Source organism: Lissotriton vulgaris, chromosome 5 (assembly GCF_964263255.1).
Source record: "Lissotriton vulgaris chromosome 5, aLisVul1.2, whole genome shotgun sequence".
In the NCBI taxonomy this organism is placed as follows: domain Eukaryota; kingdom Metazoa; phylum Chordata; class Amphibia; order Caudata; family Salamandridae; genus Lissotriton; species Lissotriton vulgaris.
In genome coordinates, this window is record NC_141693.1 from 1275455039 (window position 1) to 1275475386 (window position 20348).

Below are 20348 nucleotides of genomic sequence, written 5' to 3' on the forward strand. Positions count from 1 at the left end.
ATTCATAGTACAATGCTACCAAGATTGATTCCAGAAAGAATCCTTTCCAAATAGGAGAAACTTTGTTTTTTTCAAGTTCAACTGCCACACATCCAGCTGAAAATTGCACACATGCATCTGCAAGAATGGTCGGCGACCTCTTCAACATTGATGAAGATCAACACTACAATTTGAGTACGTCAGCATAAGTACTGTTAGCGGGTATATGCTTCTCAAGTACCTTCACCAGAAATGATAGACGTGAAATGGGTCGATAGTTTTTCTCTTTCTTAGGGTTAAGTCAGGGTTCTTCATTAAAGGAAGAACTGAGGATTTTTTATACTCAATGGGGAAGATACCTGCTCTTACAGTGGTGTATCAATAGCCCCACAGCCCCTGTGGTGCGCAGGAGGTCCCTGAGCTCCAGAGAACCCCTTTCGGCACTGTGCATGAGCAGCGGGCCCCTGGCTGAGAGCTCCTGACTGATTCCAGAGCTTGGGGGGCCCCCTCCTTGTACTTTGCAGGGGGTCCCCTCTAGTTTTGTTATGCCACTGTGCCCTGATAGTGATGTTTAACAAAGTGGTAAGAACCGTGGCTAACTTATCAGCTATGTCATGTAATACTTGGGGCGGACAGGGATCTGAGGGGGCTCCTGATTTGGTGTGACCGATTAACTCCAGCACTTGAGCAATACTGAAAGGTGGAAAATTGCAGAGCTCACTATTATTAAGGCTTGAGTAGGCAGTCTCCGTGCTTGGACCCATAAAAGATCTGGTAGAACCAAATTCATCATATACTGCCTCAACTTTATTTTTGAAAAATTCCACCAGCTTATCACAAAACATCTGGCTCGGAAAGAGGTCATCGGGAAGATTAGGGCTAGAGAGGGCCTGAACGGAATGATTTGTTTTCTCCACAAAAATACATTTTTAATATTCCTTAATATATTCATTATACCTACATCATTGATTGTATTGCTGCTTTTAAAACAGACTCTATCATAAGATTATATAATATATAATTGCTACATACCAATGTTGTCCTTTTCTTTACAAGAAATGGAGTAACAGCAGATCTCTCGGTCCTGGATTGCTGATAAATTCCTGTTGATAAAAAATAAACATTTAGTAAAAGTAGTTGATACTTTCAGTGTCCACCTTTAAAATTCACACACACATGTGAATTCCTAGAAAGAGATACAATGGATTGGCTAAGCAAGATTATTCCACAATAATTAAAGAGGACAGAGAAAGAGTCAACACACAAAAAATGCCACTAAGGGATACACCCTTTATTAATACACCAATAATTAAAAAAAGCCCAATGATTAAAGTTGATTGGTCTGTCTGATCCTCAGTGATCTTTTATTTTAACAGTTTTTTTTCCTTGATATGCTAAAGAATATCTTACCCCTGCTTCAACACTGAAAGTTAGCAATGCTACTGTTCACCTTAGAAAGGACTTAGGGCCCTATTATGATGGCGGATGGACTTGCGTCCGTCCGCCACCCCTGAGTAAGAGGGACCGCCCGCATGGGCAGCGGCGGTCCCTCCATGGCATTTAGGATGTGACCGCCACCCTGGCGGTCACATCTTGTATTTTTTACGTTGCGGCGGGTGCTGCTCCAAGGAGCACCCGCCGCAATGTAAAAAATGAAAGCAGTGCATTTGCATGCACAAAGCGGCAGGCACTGTGCGGTGCCTGCCGCTTCGTGCACGCAAAGGCAGGGGAGTACCATAGGTACCCCCCATGTGCACCCCCCACCACCCCTTCACCCAGGGGGCCCGCAACGGGCCCCCGAAGTGAATGTCCGTATGCTTTTCCATGGCGGAAAAGCCGCAGTGGAAAAGCATGTGATTCCCTCCATCCTAATATGGCTGGCGGTGTCTGATAGACTCCGCCAGCCATGTTAGTGCTTTTCCGCCGCGGTCGGAAGGCGACCGCGGCGTAAAAGCTGCAGACGGAATTCAAGACCCACCAGCCATCCTAATTTGGCGGTGGGTCTTTGGAGGCTCCGCAGCAGTTTTCCGGTGGCTTCCGCCGGCCCCGAGGATGCGGGAAAACCGCGATCATAATCAGCCCCTTAGAACCTAGGTTTTAAGTGGGGGTGCTTAGAGTGTCAATCCAGCAACTCCAGATTGTTCAAAACACAGCAGTTAACCTCTAGTTGTGCCTGTATCTCTGAGACTGGGCATCTGATCACATGTACTGTTTTCTTGCTGCGGATCACGTCATATTTAGAGTTCTCTTTATGGCTTTTCAGCGTAGAAAGCGAATGCTCCATAGGTACTCGGTACTACAATATGTTCCATGCCATCTGCTGCATTCTTCATCTTTGTGTGGCCTACTTCATGTTCCTGAGAATAAGGAGAAAAGGGTGGGTCGCCACATTTTAGCGGTCTTATTTAATCAATCTGGTGCTCTTTGTTGGCGCATGTCTTGCCTCTCACTACCTTCATTTCAGTTAGTAGTTTAACACCTAGATCTTCAGAAATGACATTGTTTTAGGAAAGTTGTTGAGATTTCCAGCAACACAGTGCTAGCGGAAGGACTATGCATTGACAGAGCGCACTACTTATAGCAAAGTCAATTCAAACCCCACTAATGGATTATGTGAATAGTAGATGGATCCGGGTTTTGTTTCTTTATAACATAAGGAAAAACGATGTATCAGGCAGTCTGAGGCCTTGTGGAAAAGTGTAGGACTAAGAACAGACCTTTGAGGGATGCCTTAGACATCAGCCCTCGGGAATGAGCAGATAGAAGGGAGAACAACGTATTGCATACAATGATCAAAGAAAGATGAAAACCAAGCTAGGGCCTTCTCTTGAGTTCCTGAGGAGTGTAAGCGATGCAGCAGAGCAGACTGAGAGGTAGTGTCAATCAAGGCACTTAAGTCTAATTGCACCAAACCTGCACTGTCCCCTTTGTTTAGCATCTTGGGGATGTTATCTGCCACTACCATGACAGTGGCGCCAGTGCCATGTAAAGGAAGGAATTCTGACACCTGCAAGCTCTTTGGAGTTGTATCCAAGTTATGAAAACTCTATAGATGCTTATTAAAGCTTGGCTCGCACTGGAGGGCCGGTTGTTTGATAATGATGTAACACCATATTGCCCAAGTACTTGATAACGAGTTCGAGAAAAACGATGGGTTATTAGTGTGCCCCCGAGTTACAGAAGAACGTGGGGCTCAATAGTTTGCAACTAGTTTGATTGTTGGTCCATCTGTTTGGCGTTAGGCAAAGGGCTGTGGTGGTTAGTTAGTTTTGTACTTACAAAAGCAAAACTGGTTAGCTTAATGTCAGACGGCAATTCACGGCTCAGTTGGTTGGGATAGGTAAACTCGGAGAAGACAGGATGACTTCACCAATAACTAGATTTACAGTAGCCGATCAGTCAATCAATCAATCAATCAGTTTTTGCCATTTTGTAAAAAAGGTTCTGAATGAATTAATAGTTTGGAACCGGTTTTTGATGAAGTGAGTGAGTTAATGGTTTTTATTTGTCAAGACATCACTGGCAAAACAGGGACAAAAAAGTAAATTAACCCATCTATCCAAGATACCAAGAGACCCACATCTAGCTATAAACAGAGGATAGCCACAGTCTCACAAATGTGTCTTCTGGAGCAGAATCCGCACAGACTCACTTACCCCTGCTATGTTACGTGGTCTTGCAGCTGTTGCTGATGGCCAAATAAACAAACGCGTAAAGGTAAAAGCTCCCTGACGAACGGTCAGCGTGTTTATGGTGGTGTACATTTTGATACATTACAGCAATGGACAATATCACAGATATTTCCTTGGTTAATTAATTAATTAATTAATTGTGGGTTTATATAGCGCTAGGATAGACTCCCGGAGGAGTATCTCCGCGCTTCGACCGCTGCGAAACCCTTCCTGGCTTCCCTGAGAGATGGTCCCTTAATGGGTATCTCCAGGGTGAGACCAGGCATCCCCGGCGGTCTGGTGGGGCCGTTAGTGCAGATGAGGCAAGCTTATGCCCAGAGTTGCCGAGTGTGATCGCTGATCAGAGTGGGCACCGAGGCGAGAGAATTATCGAGTCCGCTGACCCTGGTCCAGAAACCTGCCGCGTCGGGAATCGAACCCTGGTCCCGGGCCGTCCTCTGCTCTCGGGTCTGCCGCCTCTAACCGGTGAGCCACACTACTGCAGTCCATTTCCTGTTGCCTTACAGCCACCTGCAAAGGGCTGTACCGGTTGTTCGAGGCCAGGAACCTGAGTTATAAATAATGTGGGAAGAGGCCTTTACCACCAGGTACAGCCTGAGACAGAAGGGCTACATTGCTACTGGAACATTCCACCCACTAAGGGTAGAACCTTCTAAATTAAAAAGGAAGAAACATGAAGACAAATATTGGAATGCTGGAGCTCCGGGCTGCGTGGTAAAGACCTGCGTGGTAAAGACTTGCATGGTAGTGTCGCCTGCGTGGTTATGTCTGTGTGGTAAAGGCATGTTGGGATCTAGCTTTGTGGTAAAGGCAGTTTCCCAACAATGAATGCTGCACACTGATGACTGGACAGGGGCTGATAGCTTCAGATGTTTTTTACTCCAGTTCCACATCATTTTATCTGTCATACTGCACATATGACTCATTCTGTACAATAGTCATCTATCGTCTTAACCACTGGTATGAACTACCAAGCCGCTGCATTGCAATTTACACAACACAAAACATTTAGAGAATAAAGCATGTTCAGAAATCTCACACATGTACATGGCGTAGCAGGATGCCATAAAATGTGGCTTACCTGTAATATCGGTTTGCAGCTTTTAGTGCTGTTAATTTACATGGTTTGCACATTCTTGTGACTAGGGGCCATATGTATCATCAAACCAATTTGCATTTCCAAAATAGCGAATTTTAAGGAATCGCTATTTTGGAAATGCAAAATGGTATGTATGAACAAAATCGCTTTTATATAGCGATTCCTTACCATTCCTAATTTGCGATTAGCAAATTGCTAATCGCAAATTACCCATTCTTTTCTATGGGCCAGGAGGCCCATAGGAATGAAGGGGCAATTTGCGATTAGCAATTAGCTAATCGCAAATTAGGAATTTTTTCAAGGGTGCAGGGGTGTCTCAAGAACACCCTGCTGCACCCCTGAAAAAGACATTTGGGGGCATATGGCGCACATACATGCCCTAAGGGCATGTATGGGCGTCATATGGCACCTTTGGTTTGTTTGAAAAAAGCATTATTAAAAGAATTCGCAACTTACCACCAACTAGAAGTTGGTGGTAATTTGCGATTCCTTAATGGCATTTTTTGCATTGTTTTTTTTTTGATACATTGCATTTAAGGAATCGCAAAATGTGCGATTCCTTAAGTGCAATCGCAAAATAAGGAATAGCAAATTTTGCGATTCCTTATTTTGATGCAAAAATGTTTGATACATACCATTTAGGTATTTAGCATTCGCAAAGGCCGAAATTCGCAGAATTTCGGCCTTTGCGAATGCTAAACAGCTTGATACATATGGCCCTTAGTGTTAGGCACAGATGATGACTGTTTTTGTTTGAAGTATGGGTGTCAGTTCAAGGTGACTTGTATCCTGGTGCACTATAACATACGCTCCATATCACATTGCATTTTTCGACCATCAGGTTCAAACATACGTTTCAGAGCTCTGGGACTGTGACACTTTACACAGATTGCTTAGAGGTAACCAATACACAGTGCCACAAAGGATACACCACGTCTCTCCCCTTACTCAAAGAAACAATTCAAAACTAATGGAACATAAACATAACAACATATGCATTGCAAAAGGCCTGAAGATGACTACAATACATGATGTACTTACGCAACCACTTGAACGCCTACTCAGAGCAAATATGATAAGCATGATGAAAGCACACATTCCTCCGCATTGAAATTAGCTAAGAACTGTTAGACCTGGCAGCCCTTTGGGTGGTCCCTCCTCACTATTATTTATTTTATCCTTTTTCTTTTTGGCCTCCGATTTGTTTTCTTAGGTGTCCACTATAATCTTTTGTTTTTTTAAATTGGTGTTGACCCTTGGACTCTGGGCGCCTCCTCATTACTTAATAATGATGCAGCGCAGGTGCTGCTATAAAATGGAGGGAGAGTAGGGAAACATAAAATGGTGGTCTACACAAATCACCTCAGAATCTGGGGCCATAGGTTTGTATGAGGATTTCTAGAACCTTCTGGACCCTTCTGGACTCACCTGGCCTGGACTATAAAAGGTGGAGTGGGGCTGCCATTTTAGGTCTGTGGTTCTTGCGAAGGAGTGAGAGAGAGGTCAGGAGTTGAGGCTGCCTGTGGGGAGGACGGTGCACTGAGGAGGGGGGTTGTCTATTACTGGACTCTCTAGCCCTCTTAACTGACACTACCCCCTACTGGTCGATTGAGCCCTGAACCTTTCAGACTTCTTGGGGTCACCTTTCCCCTTTGACTCTTGTGAGTAACCCTGTTTTCGGTTTAGCAAGTGAAGGACATCTGACCCGGGAGAAAAGGAGGGGCGGAAGAAGCCGGGTTGCCGTTGGATAAAGGCTCATAATCCCCGCCCGGGCTCACCTTAATTTTACTGTTGCCTGGAGTTAGAGTGCTAGGAGCCTGTCAGGTGGTTCCCCCTGCAATCCTACTTGAACCACTACCACAGAACGTGGGGTCAGGTAAATCACCGCCACACCCCCAGAACTTTTGGCCATCTAATTGTTGGAAGAACCCCACCTTAGAGCGGCTGGCCCGCTGAAGTCCCTGCCGCTGGTCTGCTGCCTCTTGTCCAGCGCTGGTGATATCCACGTGCCCCCGCTGAGGAGATCCAGAGGTGAGGGGGCCCAGTTTAGTCAGCGGAGCGTCAGTTCCCAGGAGGCGGCATCGCGGAAGACAGTGAGCGCTGTCAAGTGAGCGCCGGAAGAAGGGGCCGGGAATCAGAGGAGGCCGGCCCGTGTACAGTACCCTCCCTCTCTGATGAGCGAGAAGAGGGCGGGACACAGAGCCGACAGGAATGCCAAGGGAGTTGCTGCGAAGTCCCGGCCCGGTCAGCTGTTGGGAGCCTGTAGCGTTGGGGCAGAAATCGCATTAGAGCTGCTGAAACACGATCCGGGCAGGGAGCAGATGAACGACCTGACGGGGACAAATCTGGCAGAAACCCGGTAAGATCGTTGAGGTGTTGTGTGGGGCCCCAGGTGCTGAGAGGGCCTCATTGCTGCCTTCAAAGCTTTAGTGGGGGCACTTGAGACAGTAGTATTTCCCCACACCGTTCAACAGGAGAGGGAAGACAAATGGCAGGAAGTGCGAGTTGACTGAGAACTGCCGAATCAACCCAGGCTTTGCCGACTATTTGGAAATAACAGTCTGCCTGACTTTACTGTTCCAGGATGTACTCTTTAATAATAATAATAATACTGAATTTTATAGAGCGCGAACAGCTACCTCTCGAGGAGGTGTCCCGGCGCTAAAAAGAGTACTGCAGCAGGGCAAGATGCATGGTGAATTGCTTAGGTTTTCTGTGAAAAAAGCCAGGTCTTTAGAAGCTTTTGAAAACTAGCTTCTGTCGTGGCAGATTGGATGGCAAAGGGAAGGGTGTTCCAGAGTTTCGCCGTGCCAGCAGAGAAAGACCTGCCCCCAAGTCTAGCTTTCCTAACTCGTGGAGCAGCTAGCTGAAGCAGGGAGTTAGAGCGTAGGTGTCTCTCTTGATGGTAGCGAGGGAGTCTGAGTTTTAGATAGTTAGGGCAGGTCCCTTTTAGTGCTCTAAACGCCAGGGTGAGAGCTTTGAATTTAATTCTGCTCGCCACTGGGAGCCAATGCAGTTCGTGCAGATGCGGAGAGACATGATGTCTGAAAGGAATGTGTTTTATCAGTCTCGCAGCCGCATTCTGCACGATCTGCAGGAGTTGCACCAGATTTTTTGGCAGACCAAGGTAAAGGCCATTTGAGTAGTCCAGTCTGGATGTGACTGTCGCATGGACGACCATTTTCCCACACTCAACTGGTAGAAAGGACAGAAATTACCGGAGGTTTCTAAGTTTATGGAGGCATCCCGTGGTGACCTGTTGTATGTGAGAGGAGAAAGAGAGATTCTCGTCCGATCTGACGCCCAGATTTTTTGCACTGGTTCCGGGGGTAGGTGCTGGGCCCATTTCGGGAGGCCACCATAGGTCGGGGGAGGGGTGAGTACTTTTTCCAAAGAATAGTACCTCCGTTTTGCTTGCATTCAGTTTTAATTTGTTGGTGTTCATCCAGCTGGCTACATCTCGAAGGCAGCCCCTTATTTTACTGAAAGCTGCCTCCGACACCACCGCATAGGGGAAGACTAATTGCGTATCATCTGCATACGAAATCGCCTTGACCCCCCATTTGGCAATCAAGGTGAAGAGTGGGGCTAAGTAAACATTAAAAAGTAGCGGGCTAAGAGCGGACCCTTGGGGGACACCACACCAGAGGCGTTTTGGCTTAGAGGAGAAGGTGCCCAGTGCCACTTTCTGAGAGTGGTCTGTGAGATACGAGTGCAACCAGCTCAATGCCCTATCTTCCAGACCTATGTCCTTCATCCTTAGCAGCAATCTGCCGTGATCCACTGTATCAAATGCGGCAGATAGATCCAGGAGCACCAGCATAGCTGATGCTCCTGAATCTAGGGACCACCTGATCGACTCAGCAACCTCGATAAGGGCCGTCTCGGTGCTGAAGCCGGACCTGAAACCTGACTGTGTTTCATGTAGTGTTCCTTTTTTTCGATAAAACTGTTGAGTCGACGTTGAATCAGCTTTTCGAGCATTTTACCTGGGGCTGCTAGCAGGGAGATGGGGCGGAGATTACTCAAGTCATCAGGAGCACCATTTGGCTTTTAGGGAGGAGATAAGTTAATTGACTTAAATTACACTGCTATCCTGCTTTAAAATGCTTTGACTAAGAAAGATTCGCTAGAGAAACGAAATATTATGTTACTGTGAATGTTTACAAGGGCAGGGAACTCAATTGGGATGTCAGAAATGTAAATGAGGTAATGGTTTTGCAACTGAAAGAAACGCAAGAAACTAACTAAAAGAAAATATAAAGATTTTCTACCTTTTCTAAATACGGTGTGGTGTAATTTTTGGTGGTGAAACGCTGGGGTACTGCATGGGTGGACTACAAGCACAGCACAGCATTCTGGGGGCATAGCCGAGACCACTTGAGCCAAGCTACCACAAGTGGACCAGAAATTCTGAGTCTAACAAGAACTATAACGCAAACTACATAAAACAGTCCCTTTTACAGAAACAAAACACAAAAACACATTGAGGACAGCAACACATCATGGATGTATTTAAAAACGTACATTAAAGTCCAATAAGTACATGCATATCACACACACACAATCAGTAACTAATGCCGCAAATGAAATCTGAAAAAACAATAATTTTCTTGAGGAAAGCAAATGATTAATTGAGTGGGATGGACTGAAGTGTTTCGTGCTGTAGTGGAGTAGTGTTGTAAGATATGGGCTCATTTGGGGTAGTGTGTTATGGTGTACAGTGGCATGCAAAGAAATGAAGTGCATGTGAATGCATTACATTGTTTGGTGTTTGGGGGAAATGTGGTAAGAAAATCATGCAGCACAAACATGAAAAGTGTGAAATAGGTCAAAATGTTGAATAGTACATTGATGTGGAATCAGATGGCAATATGTGATGTTGTATTCATTTTGTTGGGAAGTGGTGTGTGCTGCTGATTTATTGGGGAGTATTGAGGTAAGATGGTGTTTGGTGTGATATGGTGTGAGAGCTCAGTACAGGGGAAACCCACACTCCAAGAAGAGTATATGTTGGGGAAGGATGGGAGAAAGGTAAGTGTCTCACTTGCTGTATGTGAGTGTGGTGTTCACACATACATGCATGTACATGTGTGTGTGTGTGTAACAGTGCCAGTATGTGCACCTGGTGTGGTGTCCCTTCCTTATGATTTCCCTTCTTGGTAATAATCAGCATGATATGGGTTCACCACTATCTTCAATGATCTCCCTGGTGTGCAGAGATAATTTCTGACATGCATGATAGTGACCATTCCTAGAATATTGCTGGCGACCACTGGTATCATTGTGATGGCTTTTGACATATGTTTATCCAGAGGGAAATCATTGTCATCTAGTATGACCATCTTACTCCAGGTAATTTGGGACAATGTCTACAGTCCTGAACTTTTGACTCACAAATCTTTGTTTTCTGGAATGTTAATCTAATAGGTTCATTGGAAGATAAACAAACCTACAACACCCAGCATGCATTAGGGTATCATAAAAAAAGTCCAAGACTGTAATGATTGTCTGTAATGCTCTAGTGGGAGGTGGCCAACCTATTTGCATCCCTACTTAGAATTTGTAGGACAGCAGTGTAGTCAATGAAGGCTGCACCAGTAGATTAGTTCTCATATATAAATATAGAATTAGAATGCTCAACTTTCCGTGACCCCACCTCTTAGAAGTCACCAATATACGGGAAAGAACTTTTCTTCAAAAAATCAAGTAATGAAAAGGAGCATACAGTAAAGCATAATTCATTTATCAATTATAAACAGTCTCTCCAGATCAACGAAATTCACACAAAATGTATTGTGCAGGGAGACTTAAAATCTCTTTTTTTAATCAATTATTCTTTATTTTCTTTTTCAGTCAAATGCATCAGCCCAGCCAACGTGTTTCGTCCAAACATACACTTCCTCAGAGTTGCAAATTATCTCTTAAAGATAACTGAAACAATCTTCTAATAAACTTCATTAGATGCATACGCTGGTAGTCCCCGTAGCGTCTGTTTGGTCAAGAAATTTTAAGGATTATTGCCTTCTATCCATACTGGCATGCTCTCCGCTTGAGTATAAGAAGCCGTCTGTCTAAAGAAAAACTGATGTGAAAAAGAGATTTCAAGACTCCATGCACAATATTTTTGTGTGAAATTCGTGGATCTGGAGTGACTGTTTATAATTGATCAATGAATTATGCTTTACTGTATGTTTCTTTTCGCTACTTGACTATTTGCATCCCTGGAACAATGATGGGCATTCTTGATATATTGTGAGCATCCTCACCCCAATTGTGGCACACCTGTCATAACGGTGGACATCCTTGATATATTGTGTTTGTGCTTACATTAAGGTGTCCAGCCTGGCATAATGGTTTCCAGATTGGCATAACGGTGGCCCTCGCATAAGGGTGAAATGTATCTTTATAATGGGAGGATCCTTGGGGACGTGGCTTGACACTGATAGAAGATGGCCGCTCCTTGAGGGGGCTCCGCTGCAGCTCGGAAGGAGTGTCTGCTTCTTCGAAGGACCTATACCTCATAGCCGCAAACTGATGAAGTACTTGGCGATGTGAAGGACTCTGGAGATGTTTTCAGCCCTTTTTCTCATTTAGTGAGCGTTCTTTCTAGTCAACTGCAGCCGGCGCGTCTCTCCTCACGGGACTCGCACCCGTCATTGTGTCATTGCAGGTTGCTGCATATTCTCCTGAGGGGTCAAATACTGCAACTCTCTACTCAAAAACTGTAAATCTCTACTAATATTTCAACTCCTGTTTTAAACAACCAGTAAATAAGTATTGTCTATATGGGATGTTAGGACAGGGAACAGTATTATAATGGAACTCTTCTAATCACCCCTAAATGCTCATAATATATGCATGGCTGAAACGAATACGGTGTGGGACGATATGACACAGTGAATCTTAATTTGATGATCCGAGAGTCATAGAACTGGTTGTTTGGAGAGTATTAATTTGCTACGGACAGTGCTTTTCCCCTCACAAGTTTAGTGCCTAACATTATGGTCATCATGGTCATTGTGGTATCATTTTGCTCTACAGCAAAGTAGCAATAATATTCAAGGTTTCATTTTGAATCTAAACATACAACCTAATATTCACTGAACCTGCCACCTCTTGACTTCCTGGAAATTGTTTCTGATACTTCAATGGCAATATATGGCAATCTCAACAACTACCGCCCAATTTCTCTACTCCCCTGGGTGAGCAAACTCCTCGAGAAACACATTAACATCTATCTAACTATGTTTCTCGAGAGCAACCATCTGCTCTATGTCACCCAGACGGGCTTCTGCCCCAAACATGGGATGGAAACGGTCTTGTTGGTGGTAACAGAGGAAGCCAGGCGGCTCTTGGATCAGGGGGGATCAGTGGCAGTTATCCTCCTTGATCCGAGCGCTGCGTTTGACATGGTGAACCATAAAATCCTCTTACGCCGTCTCTACAGTCTAGGAGTGTCAGGTAAAGCTCTGGCCTGGTTTAAGTCCTTTCTAAGTGACAGGACTTTTCAAGTCTTTGAGGGAGCTGTGGGGTACCGCAGGGCTCATCCCTGAGCCCTACGCTATTCAATGCATATATGAGACCACTGGCTGAGATCGTCCGTTCTTACGGCATTAAGATCATTACATACGCAGACGATACTCAGCTAGTGGTCTCTCTTACGCAAAAGAACTGCCAGCAAGCACAGATTAGTCTGACTACCTGCTTGGAACAGGTCAAGAGCTGGATGACAAGGTCACGTCTCAAGCTCAGAGGGGACAAAACTGAGCTTATGCTTCTCGGCCCACCAGCTCTTTCTTCCATGGACCTCTCATGGCCCACCCAGAGACCACATAAAAAGTCTTGGGGTGTGGCTGGGCAAATCTTTGACCTTCAACACCCAAGCAACCAAATTATCAGCGACTTGCTTTGGACTCATCAGGATGATGAAGAAAATTTTTCCGCTTCTACCTTTCGAAGCCAAGCAAATTGTTATGCAGGGCTTAATTCAATCCCACCTTGCTTTTAGCAACGCCTTGTATCTAGGGGCGCCTGAGTACTGTCTGCAAAAACTTCAGCGGATTCAGAACTGTGCAGCACGCACATTGCTCAGTCTTCCACGTAGAGTCTCGGTGGAGCCTGGGCTGAGAACTCTGCACTGGCTCCCTGTTAGGGAGAGAATGAATTTCAAGTCTATGCGTATCTCTCACCAAGCATACTGGAAATCTGGCCCAGAAATTAGCCACTCCCTGATTACCCCCTACCATTCCAAAAAACAGCTTCACTCCACTTATGCCTTTTTGGCAGCAGTCTCCTGTGTCAGAAGATCCAGAGCTGGAGGCCGGACTTTTTCCTACAATGCAACCAAGTTATGGAATTCACTCCCTCTCTACCTAAGATCTAATCCTAACTTGAACAGCTTAAAACCTTCTTCTTTAACAAATCAGACTAGCCTCTGGGGTGACCACACTGGGAGGTACTAACCTGGTTCTTAGCGCTTGGACGCCCCAGACCAGCAGTCGCGCTTAACAAACTCCTTTTCATTTCATTTCATTTCATTTCAATAAATCTTGACTGTTGAGAAAGGTATATCAATTGTATCCCTACACACTTTTGTGTCCTTGCATTGAAACAACGCCTTCCATATTCTCCGGTTGCTGTGCTTTCACTAGTATCAAATCTTATCCAGAATTTTTTGGGTGAACGAAATCCACATGTCGCATTGTAGTCTCTCTCTTACTGTTTTTATCTTTGGCAGACCACAATCCTTATTCTGTTGTTTCAGCAAATATGGAAAACTCTGAAGGCAATATACCACTCCCCCAGATGGGAACATCGGCAACATCATCCAGTACTCTACCTTCCACCAACAATCTTTTTCCTAAATTGACCACCTCATCTACTCTACCTTCTGGTAAACATGTCAAAAAAGATCCTCCTTCACCTGCTACGTCTCCTCCACCAAATGCTATGGGTGTGGTTCTTGAGAAAATACGTGCTCTTCGACCCATGGAGGAAACAAATAAATGACTTCAAGCCTTAGATGACAAGTGGTCTACTATGAAAAACAAGGTCATGTAAATTGAGCAGCAAGTGGACTCTGTCCAGGTTGTATTGAGCCAAGTTCCTTCAATGAAATCCAAAATTTAATTTCCCCAAAAACAGGTGGAAATCTTGAGAACTGCAATCGACACAATAACTTGCGTATATATGGTGTGGCAGAAGACTTGGAAGGCTCAGTTCCCATTTCATTTTTTAATCATTCCTCCCATAAGTTCTTGATATTTCCAATTCCCCTGTCTTGAACATTCAAAGAGCACATAGTTTGGGTCGCAGTCCAACTATGGCGTCCTCTTCAATCAAACCTTGAGGTTTGATATTTCCTAGAATATACAGATTTATTGAAGGTCCTGCAAGCAGCTTAACTCAAGGGCTGCATCTCGTGGCAAGGTTCTAAAATCTTTTTATCTCAAGATTACGCCAAAGAAATAGCAGATAGAAGGAAGACATTACTGTATATGAGACTAGCTCTTCATTCTCTTAATGCTAGATTTGGCCTCCTCCATCCTTGCTTTTTCAAAGTCACATTTAAAAACAGAATTACGAATAACGAGCATCCTGCTTTACTACAAAGATTCTTAGATCACTGCAGAGAGGAGGATATAGAAGTGTCTAGACTTGCCTCTGCTTAATTTTGGGGTGCCAACGGCTTAAGATGCTCTCTCTAACAGAGTTGTTTGTTCTCGTTTTTTCTAGCTTCCCTATATGATTCTCACTTGTCGTGTTTTTCTCCTCTGTTAGAAGCGGTCATTTTCATACATGATTTCTATCATCCCTGGTCTGCTTTGGATGATGTCCTCCCTCCCTGGTCCACCTTGGGTTGCCTGTTTTATTTATTTATTTATTTTCATTTTTTAAACTTTATGTATAATGCTGACAATCATGTACATTAATTTATAGCATTTATTGAACAATGCAATGTCACAGTTGGCATCACATGTATTGACAACACCCTGTGCAGCATGAGCTTATAAACAAGGGTCCTCCACTTTCTGATCACGCAGCTAAGGGTGATCTTATGGGTTGGTGGTCAGTTCTTGATGGTGCATATAACTGGTAAAGGGTTCCCAATTGTCTCTGGGTCGAGATCTCAGAGGCATTAATTCACAGTAATTAGATAACTGTTCATGGCGGTAAGACCTTTAATCCAGTCTCTCATTTGGGGCACCGGGGTGCCACCCCAGCACATTGCGGTTACAAACCGTGATCAGGGACAGTTTCTGTCCGAAACGTGTAGGTGGGGAACCTACAGAAAATAAACTAAAAGATCAATATTCGAAGCAGTGTGCGGCGTCTTCTTCATTGAAGGATTGTTTGCTGATAACATTATTTGCGAGGGCGTCCTAACCCTCGCCACCGGCACCAGCTGTAAAGCTGCTCCTCTCGCTTTGGGACAATTGCTATTATATATATATATATATATATATATATATATATATATATATATATATATATATATATATATATATATATATATATATATATATATATATATATATTATGTATTAAAAAATAAAATTGTATGTTTTTTAACTTAAATTAATTATTTAATAATTTTAAAGTTATTTAAGTATTTTAAGTATGTTTTAGTTAGTTATATTTATTATTTAATTAATTGTAAATTAATTTTAATACATTTAAAAAAAATCGATATTTTGACTAACTATATTTTTTAACACAATATTTTTGATTCAATATTTTTGTACTTACCTGTTTGTAGATAGGAATTCGATATTTTTGCATTCTATATTTTTTCTTCGATATTTTGGTAATTCTATATTTGTGTATTCGATATTATGTCAGTAATCCATAATTTTATATTTAAGGAGCTTTTTATGACATTAGATCTAACAATCCTAACTAGTAACATATGGGGCCCGATTCCGATCTGGTAAAATTACAGTCCGTACGACTCGCATCCGGAGCCATCTCCGTACGACTCCTACACACGCCGTACGACCAGACGAGTACGATCCAGACCAAGGGTATCAGATACGAGTCGTACGGTCAACGTCAGGTAAGGGTGATTCGTACGGAAAAGCACACAAACACATACACACCATACAGCGCGTACCCCCATGATCGCAGGGGTATGCGCCGTACCTCTGCGATCATGGGGTTAAGCGCCGTACACCCAGCGTACATGGGGTATGCGCCGTACACCCAGCATACATGGGGTATGGGGTAGACGGTGCGTACCCTCCATGATCGCAGGGGTACGCGCCGTACCCCTGCGATCATGGGGGGTACGCGCCGTACGGGGGGCGTTCCGTACCTGTTTCGGCGCGAACTCTGCTTTTATGGCTGTTTTCAGCTCCCATAGGAAAAGGGTTGTACGGTGCGTACCCAACACGAATCGTACTTGCCGGATCGGAAAAAGCAGCCGCGAACCGTACAGATGTTGCGTACAGCGGGTTCCGAGTGAGACTCGTACGGAGATTAGAGTCGTACGGTCTCTGTACGATTCGTACGGAGTCCAGCTCCTGGTACGAATCGTACTTCGTCGTACGTACGGGGGACGTTGCAGGGTATGATTCGTATGGGAAAAACGCTCCGAACGGCTATTCGGAGCGATTTTTACCATATCGGAATCGGCCCCATGGAAGTCAGTATCGGAAATCTCATCTCTGGTGGTTTATGTTGTAGTACCCCATGTACGCTGGGTAGACGGTGCAAACCCCCCATGATCGCAGGGGTACGCGCCGTACCCCTGCGATCATGGGGGGTACGCGCCGTACCCGGGGGGTGGGGGGGGCGTTCCGTACCTGTTTCGGGGCGAACTCTGCTTTTATGGCTGTTTTCAGCTCCCATAGAAAAAGAGTTGTACGGTGCGTACCCAACACGAATCGTACTTGCCGGATCGGAAAAAGCAGCCGCGAACCGTACAGATGTCGCGTACAGCGGGTTCCGAGTGAGACTCGTACGGAGATTAGAGTCGTACGGTCTCTGTACCATTCGTACGGAGTCCAGCTCCTGGTACGAATCGTCGTTCGTTGTTACGGGGGACGTTGCGGGGTATGATTCGTACGGGAAAAATGCTCCGAACGGCTATTCGGAGCGCTTTTTACAGGATCGGAAACAGCCCCATGGTAGTCAGTACCTGAAATCTCATCTCTGGTGGTTTATGTTGGAGTGTTTTCTATTTGGGCATTTTTAGCTGCTTGAGGTGATTTTCGCTCTCATAGAAAAAGTTGTAGATACCTTGTCTAAGAAGGCATCTTAGATTGTTGCAAATGGGCCAGAGGGGTGTATGATGTTATTTACAGCAGAGGTAGGAAGTACCGGCCCATCAACAAGCGTTAACTCAAAAATGACTTCAGATTTGTTACCATATAGCCTGAGGTAAGATCAGTCCTTTTGCTCTTTCAGAAAGCAGAGGCCATTTCTTAACCCATAGAATCTGTCCTGCGACTGCAGAACTTCAAACACATCTGCATATCATCTATGTGGAAGGTGAGGCTGTGGTGATGCAGTGTGGTCAATGAACGGAGCATGGAATGTTGAATGGTATGAGAACAGAAGACAGGCTTTGTGATACTACTGAGGTAATTGGAAGATTCTATAAGATGAAAACAATACACGAGACCTGTTGAGAGTCAGGGCCGGACATGGAATATGATCAGATCAGCCCCCCAGTGGGGCAAGTGTGAAGCACTGCTGCTTTTGTTACCACTGCAAAACCTGCCCCATCACTCCAAAAACGGCCCCCATCCATCCAGCCTCCCAGGGAAATGCATGATGCCTGCTACAGCCTGTCCGGCACTGTTGGGAGTGGTAGCTGAGGAAGTAGTTGAACCACTCCAGGTTGGACTCTGTGGCACCTAATGCTATATATTTATGTTTTGTCAAGTGGGATGAAGTGGTGGGGGTGTTGAAGGCCATTGAGAGGTTGGGGATAATGAGCACAGCTGTGGTATTAGAACTGAGAAGAAAGTGTTTTAAGTTTGACCCTGTGCGATATGCTTTCAGTACTGTGTCTCAGTTGAAAACCTGATTGGCAGAGGTTGAAGACCAAGGGGGCCATTAGGATGACGGGCGGACTTTGTCCACCCGCCATCCTATCGGATAACGGGACCGTCCGCCATAAGGTCGGGGGTCCCATGGGGGGTATTAGGATGCGCCCGCCATCCTGCATTTTTAACACTGTGGCGGGCGTTGCTTTCAGCACCGCCAGCCACAATGCTAAAAATGGATGTCGTGCATGTGCATGCACAACATGGCAGGCACCACGCCGTGCCTGCAATGTTGTGAATACACATGTAAGGGGGTACCATAGGTACCCCCCATGTGCCTCCCCCACACCCCCATCATCCTGGGAGCCCACAACGGGCCCCCAAACTGAAAGACTGCATGCCTTTCTGTGGCGACAAGGCCGCCATGGAAAGGCACCCGCCTGCCTGCATCCTAATATGGATGGCGGTGTCTAGCAGACACTGCCACCATATAAACCGTTTACCACCCCGGTCGCCTTGCGACCGGGGTGGAAAAGCGCCGGACGGTGTTTCCATCCGCCGCGGTCCCCCCCGCCATAGTAATATGGTGGGGGGGAAATGGGTGGCGGGCGGGCAAGGATGTCTGGCGGATCGCCACCGCCCGCATGGCGGTGGCGACCTGCCCGACATCCTAATGGGCCCCCAAGCATCAATTCCAAGACAAAGTGGCATTCCAAGATATGCTGAAGTTTGCAAGTATCTCAGAGGGCTAAGTAAAGGGATGACTGGACTTTGTTTTCCATTGTAAAGGAACTGAGTGAATCTTTTTTAGGACATCTGTGGAAATGGTCTGCTTACACCTCAGAAATTCAGCCACCGATTGTAGGTGTAACGGCTAATTTGTACAACCAACCTTTAAAACGGATAAAGAGTAGGTGGGTAGCTTCTCCCACTAATTTTTGGTTTTCAATCAATATATTAGACAGTTGTTAAAAGCTCTGACTTTGCACAGTCCTCAGAGAGGGTGAGCATGAAATTCTTATTCTGCAGTGCATATTTCCGACTGAATCACTGACAATCAGAACTCAGCTTATTACTTTTTTCAGTGCTTCCTCTGCTGCTGAACTTAAAGTTTAGCTAAAATTGCTCTGTTAAACCACACTGTTACTATGCCTATCCACCAGGAACTAGACAAGGATCCCTTTGAATTAAGAAGACAGATGGATAATGGATTTGAAAATGAGGGTTCAAGGAAGATGTAGGAAGAACTGGAAAAAACAAATATTTGCATCAACTACTTACATTTTTTCAATGAGCTCTTTCTCGTCCAAAGCACCTGGCAGGTCTCGCTTATTTCCAAGGACTAAAACCTACATGAGGGAGATAAAAATCATACACTGTAAGAAAGGTAGTGAAATACTACATTCTATACAATATGATAGGCAAGGCGTTTGTTAGAAGAGCCCTTCAAGGAAAAAACAAACCTTTTAATTTGAAAAGGACTGAACACATTGATTTGAACTGCATTCCCTAAAACATGTAGCATTTCTAAGAATCTAATTAAGAATTGGAAAAGGATATAGGGCTCAATGTATGACCATTCCATTTTGGGGGTCACAAATTGCAATTTTTTGCTACTCGCAATTTGCAACTCACAAAATGGAAAGTACTAATTTGTCTTAGACACATTTGCGATTTACAATGAGGTCGCAAATGACCTGCCTCATCAATATTCATGAGACAAGTCTCAATTTGCAAACCCATTGGGAATGGGCAATAACACAGGGATGGTGGTATGCTGGGGACAGCAGACCACCATGTCTGTGTTTGTTTTTTAAATAGAGCCACTTTTTTTCAAATGCAGATCGTTATCCTAAAATGAAACTGGAGGCATTTAAAAGAAAAAAAAGTTTTCATTTCAATTTTTTAGAGTAGGCAGTGGTTCCATGGACCACTGCCTGCTCCTAACAAATACCTTCACTTCCAAACACAATGTTTGTGACTGGCTTACCACTAGTTTGAAATTGGTGGTAACTGCGATTGTTTTGCGACCACTTTTGCAGTGGCAAAACAATCATACATCTCCCTGTGACATGCTATTACGAAGGGATGCCCTAGGCATGCCCCTTCCTAGTACCAACTCGCAAACACTATTTTGCGAGTTGGTAATAGGTTACCGACGTGCAAAATAAGGTTTGCACATGCTACAACCCTTTTTAGCTGACGTAAACGGCCTGATTTTCTGTTTGCGACCGCTAAAGCAGTCATACACCTGATCCATAGTTCTTGTGAAAGGTATTATGAGGAATAATGCGAAAGTTTACTTTAACGTGCAATTAAAAACATTTTGAAATACTTTTGTACAGCAGCAGCTCCTGTATAAGGACTCGGGGGCACTACTATGGTATCCTAATAAAAGAACTTATTTAAATAAAGACAATTCACACGAAGGTCCGAAACGTAGGAATTTTCTGCCATTTTTACTAGCCCTCTGCACCTTTGAGAGTAGGTACCTGATTGAGAGCTGCTAGGGTTTACCCACGCATGGCCCTTGTCTTTTCTCTCATTGTTGTGACGTCACTTTCATTTCTCGACCTTCACCTA

At 44.6% G+C, this 20348-nt stretch overlaps 1 protein-coding gene across 1 annotated transcript in view; it reads right to left on the bottom strand.

Annotated features, from left to right (window-relative positions):
• ARL8A (ARF like GTPase 8A) overlaps positions 1 to 20348 on the bottom strand; it is a 213574-nt gene that overhangs the window by 21040 nt on the left and 172186 nt on the right. The window contains exons 5-6 of the mRNA XM_086923124.1: positions 19047 to 19114; positions 1012 to 1082 (exon numbers count right to left, since the gene is read on the bottom strand). Of these exons, the coding sequence (XP_086779250.1) occupies positions 1012 to 1082; positions 19047 to 19114 (139 nt within the window). The remainder of the gene's footprint in view (positions 1 to 1011; positions 1083 to 19046; positions 19115 to 20348) is intronic.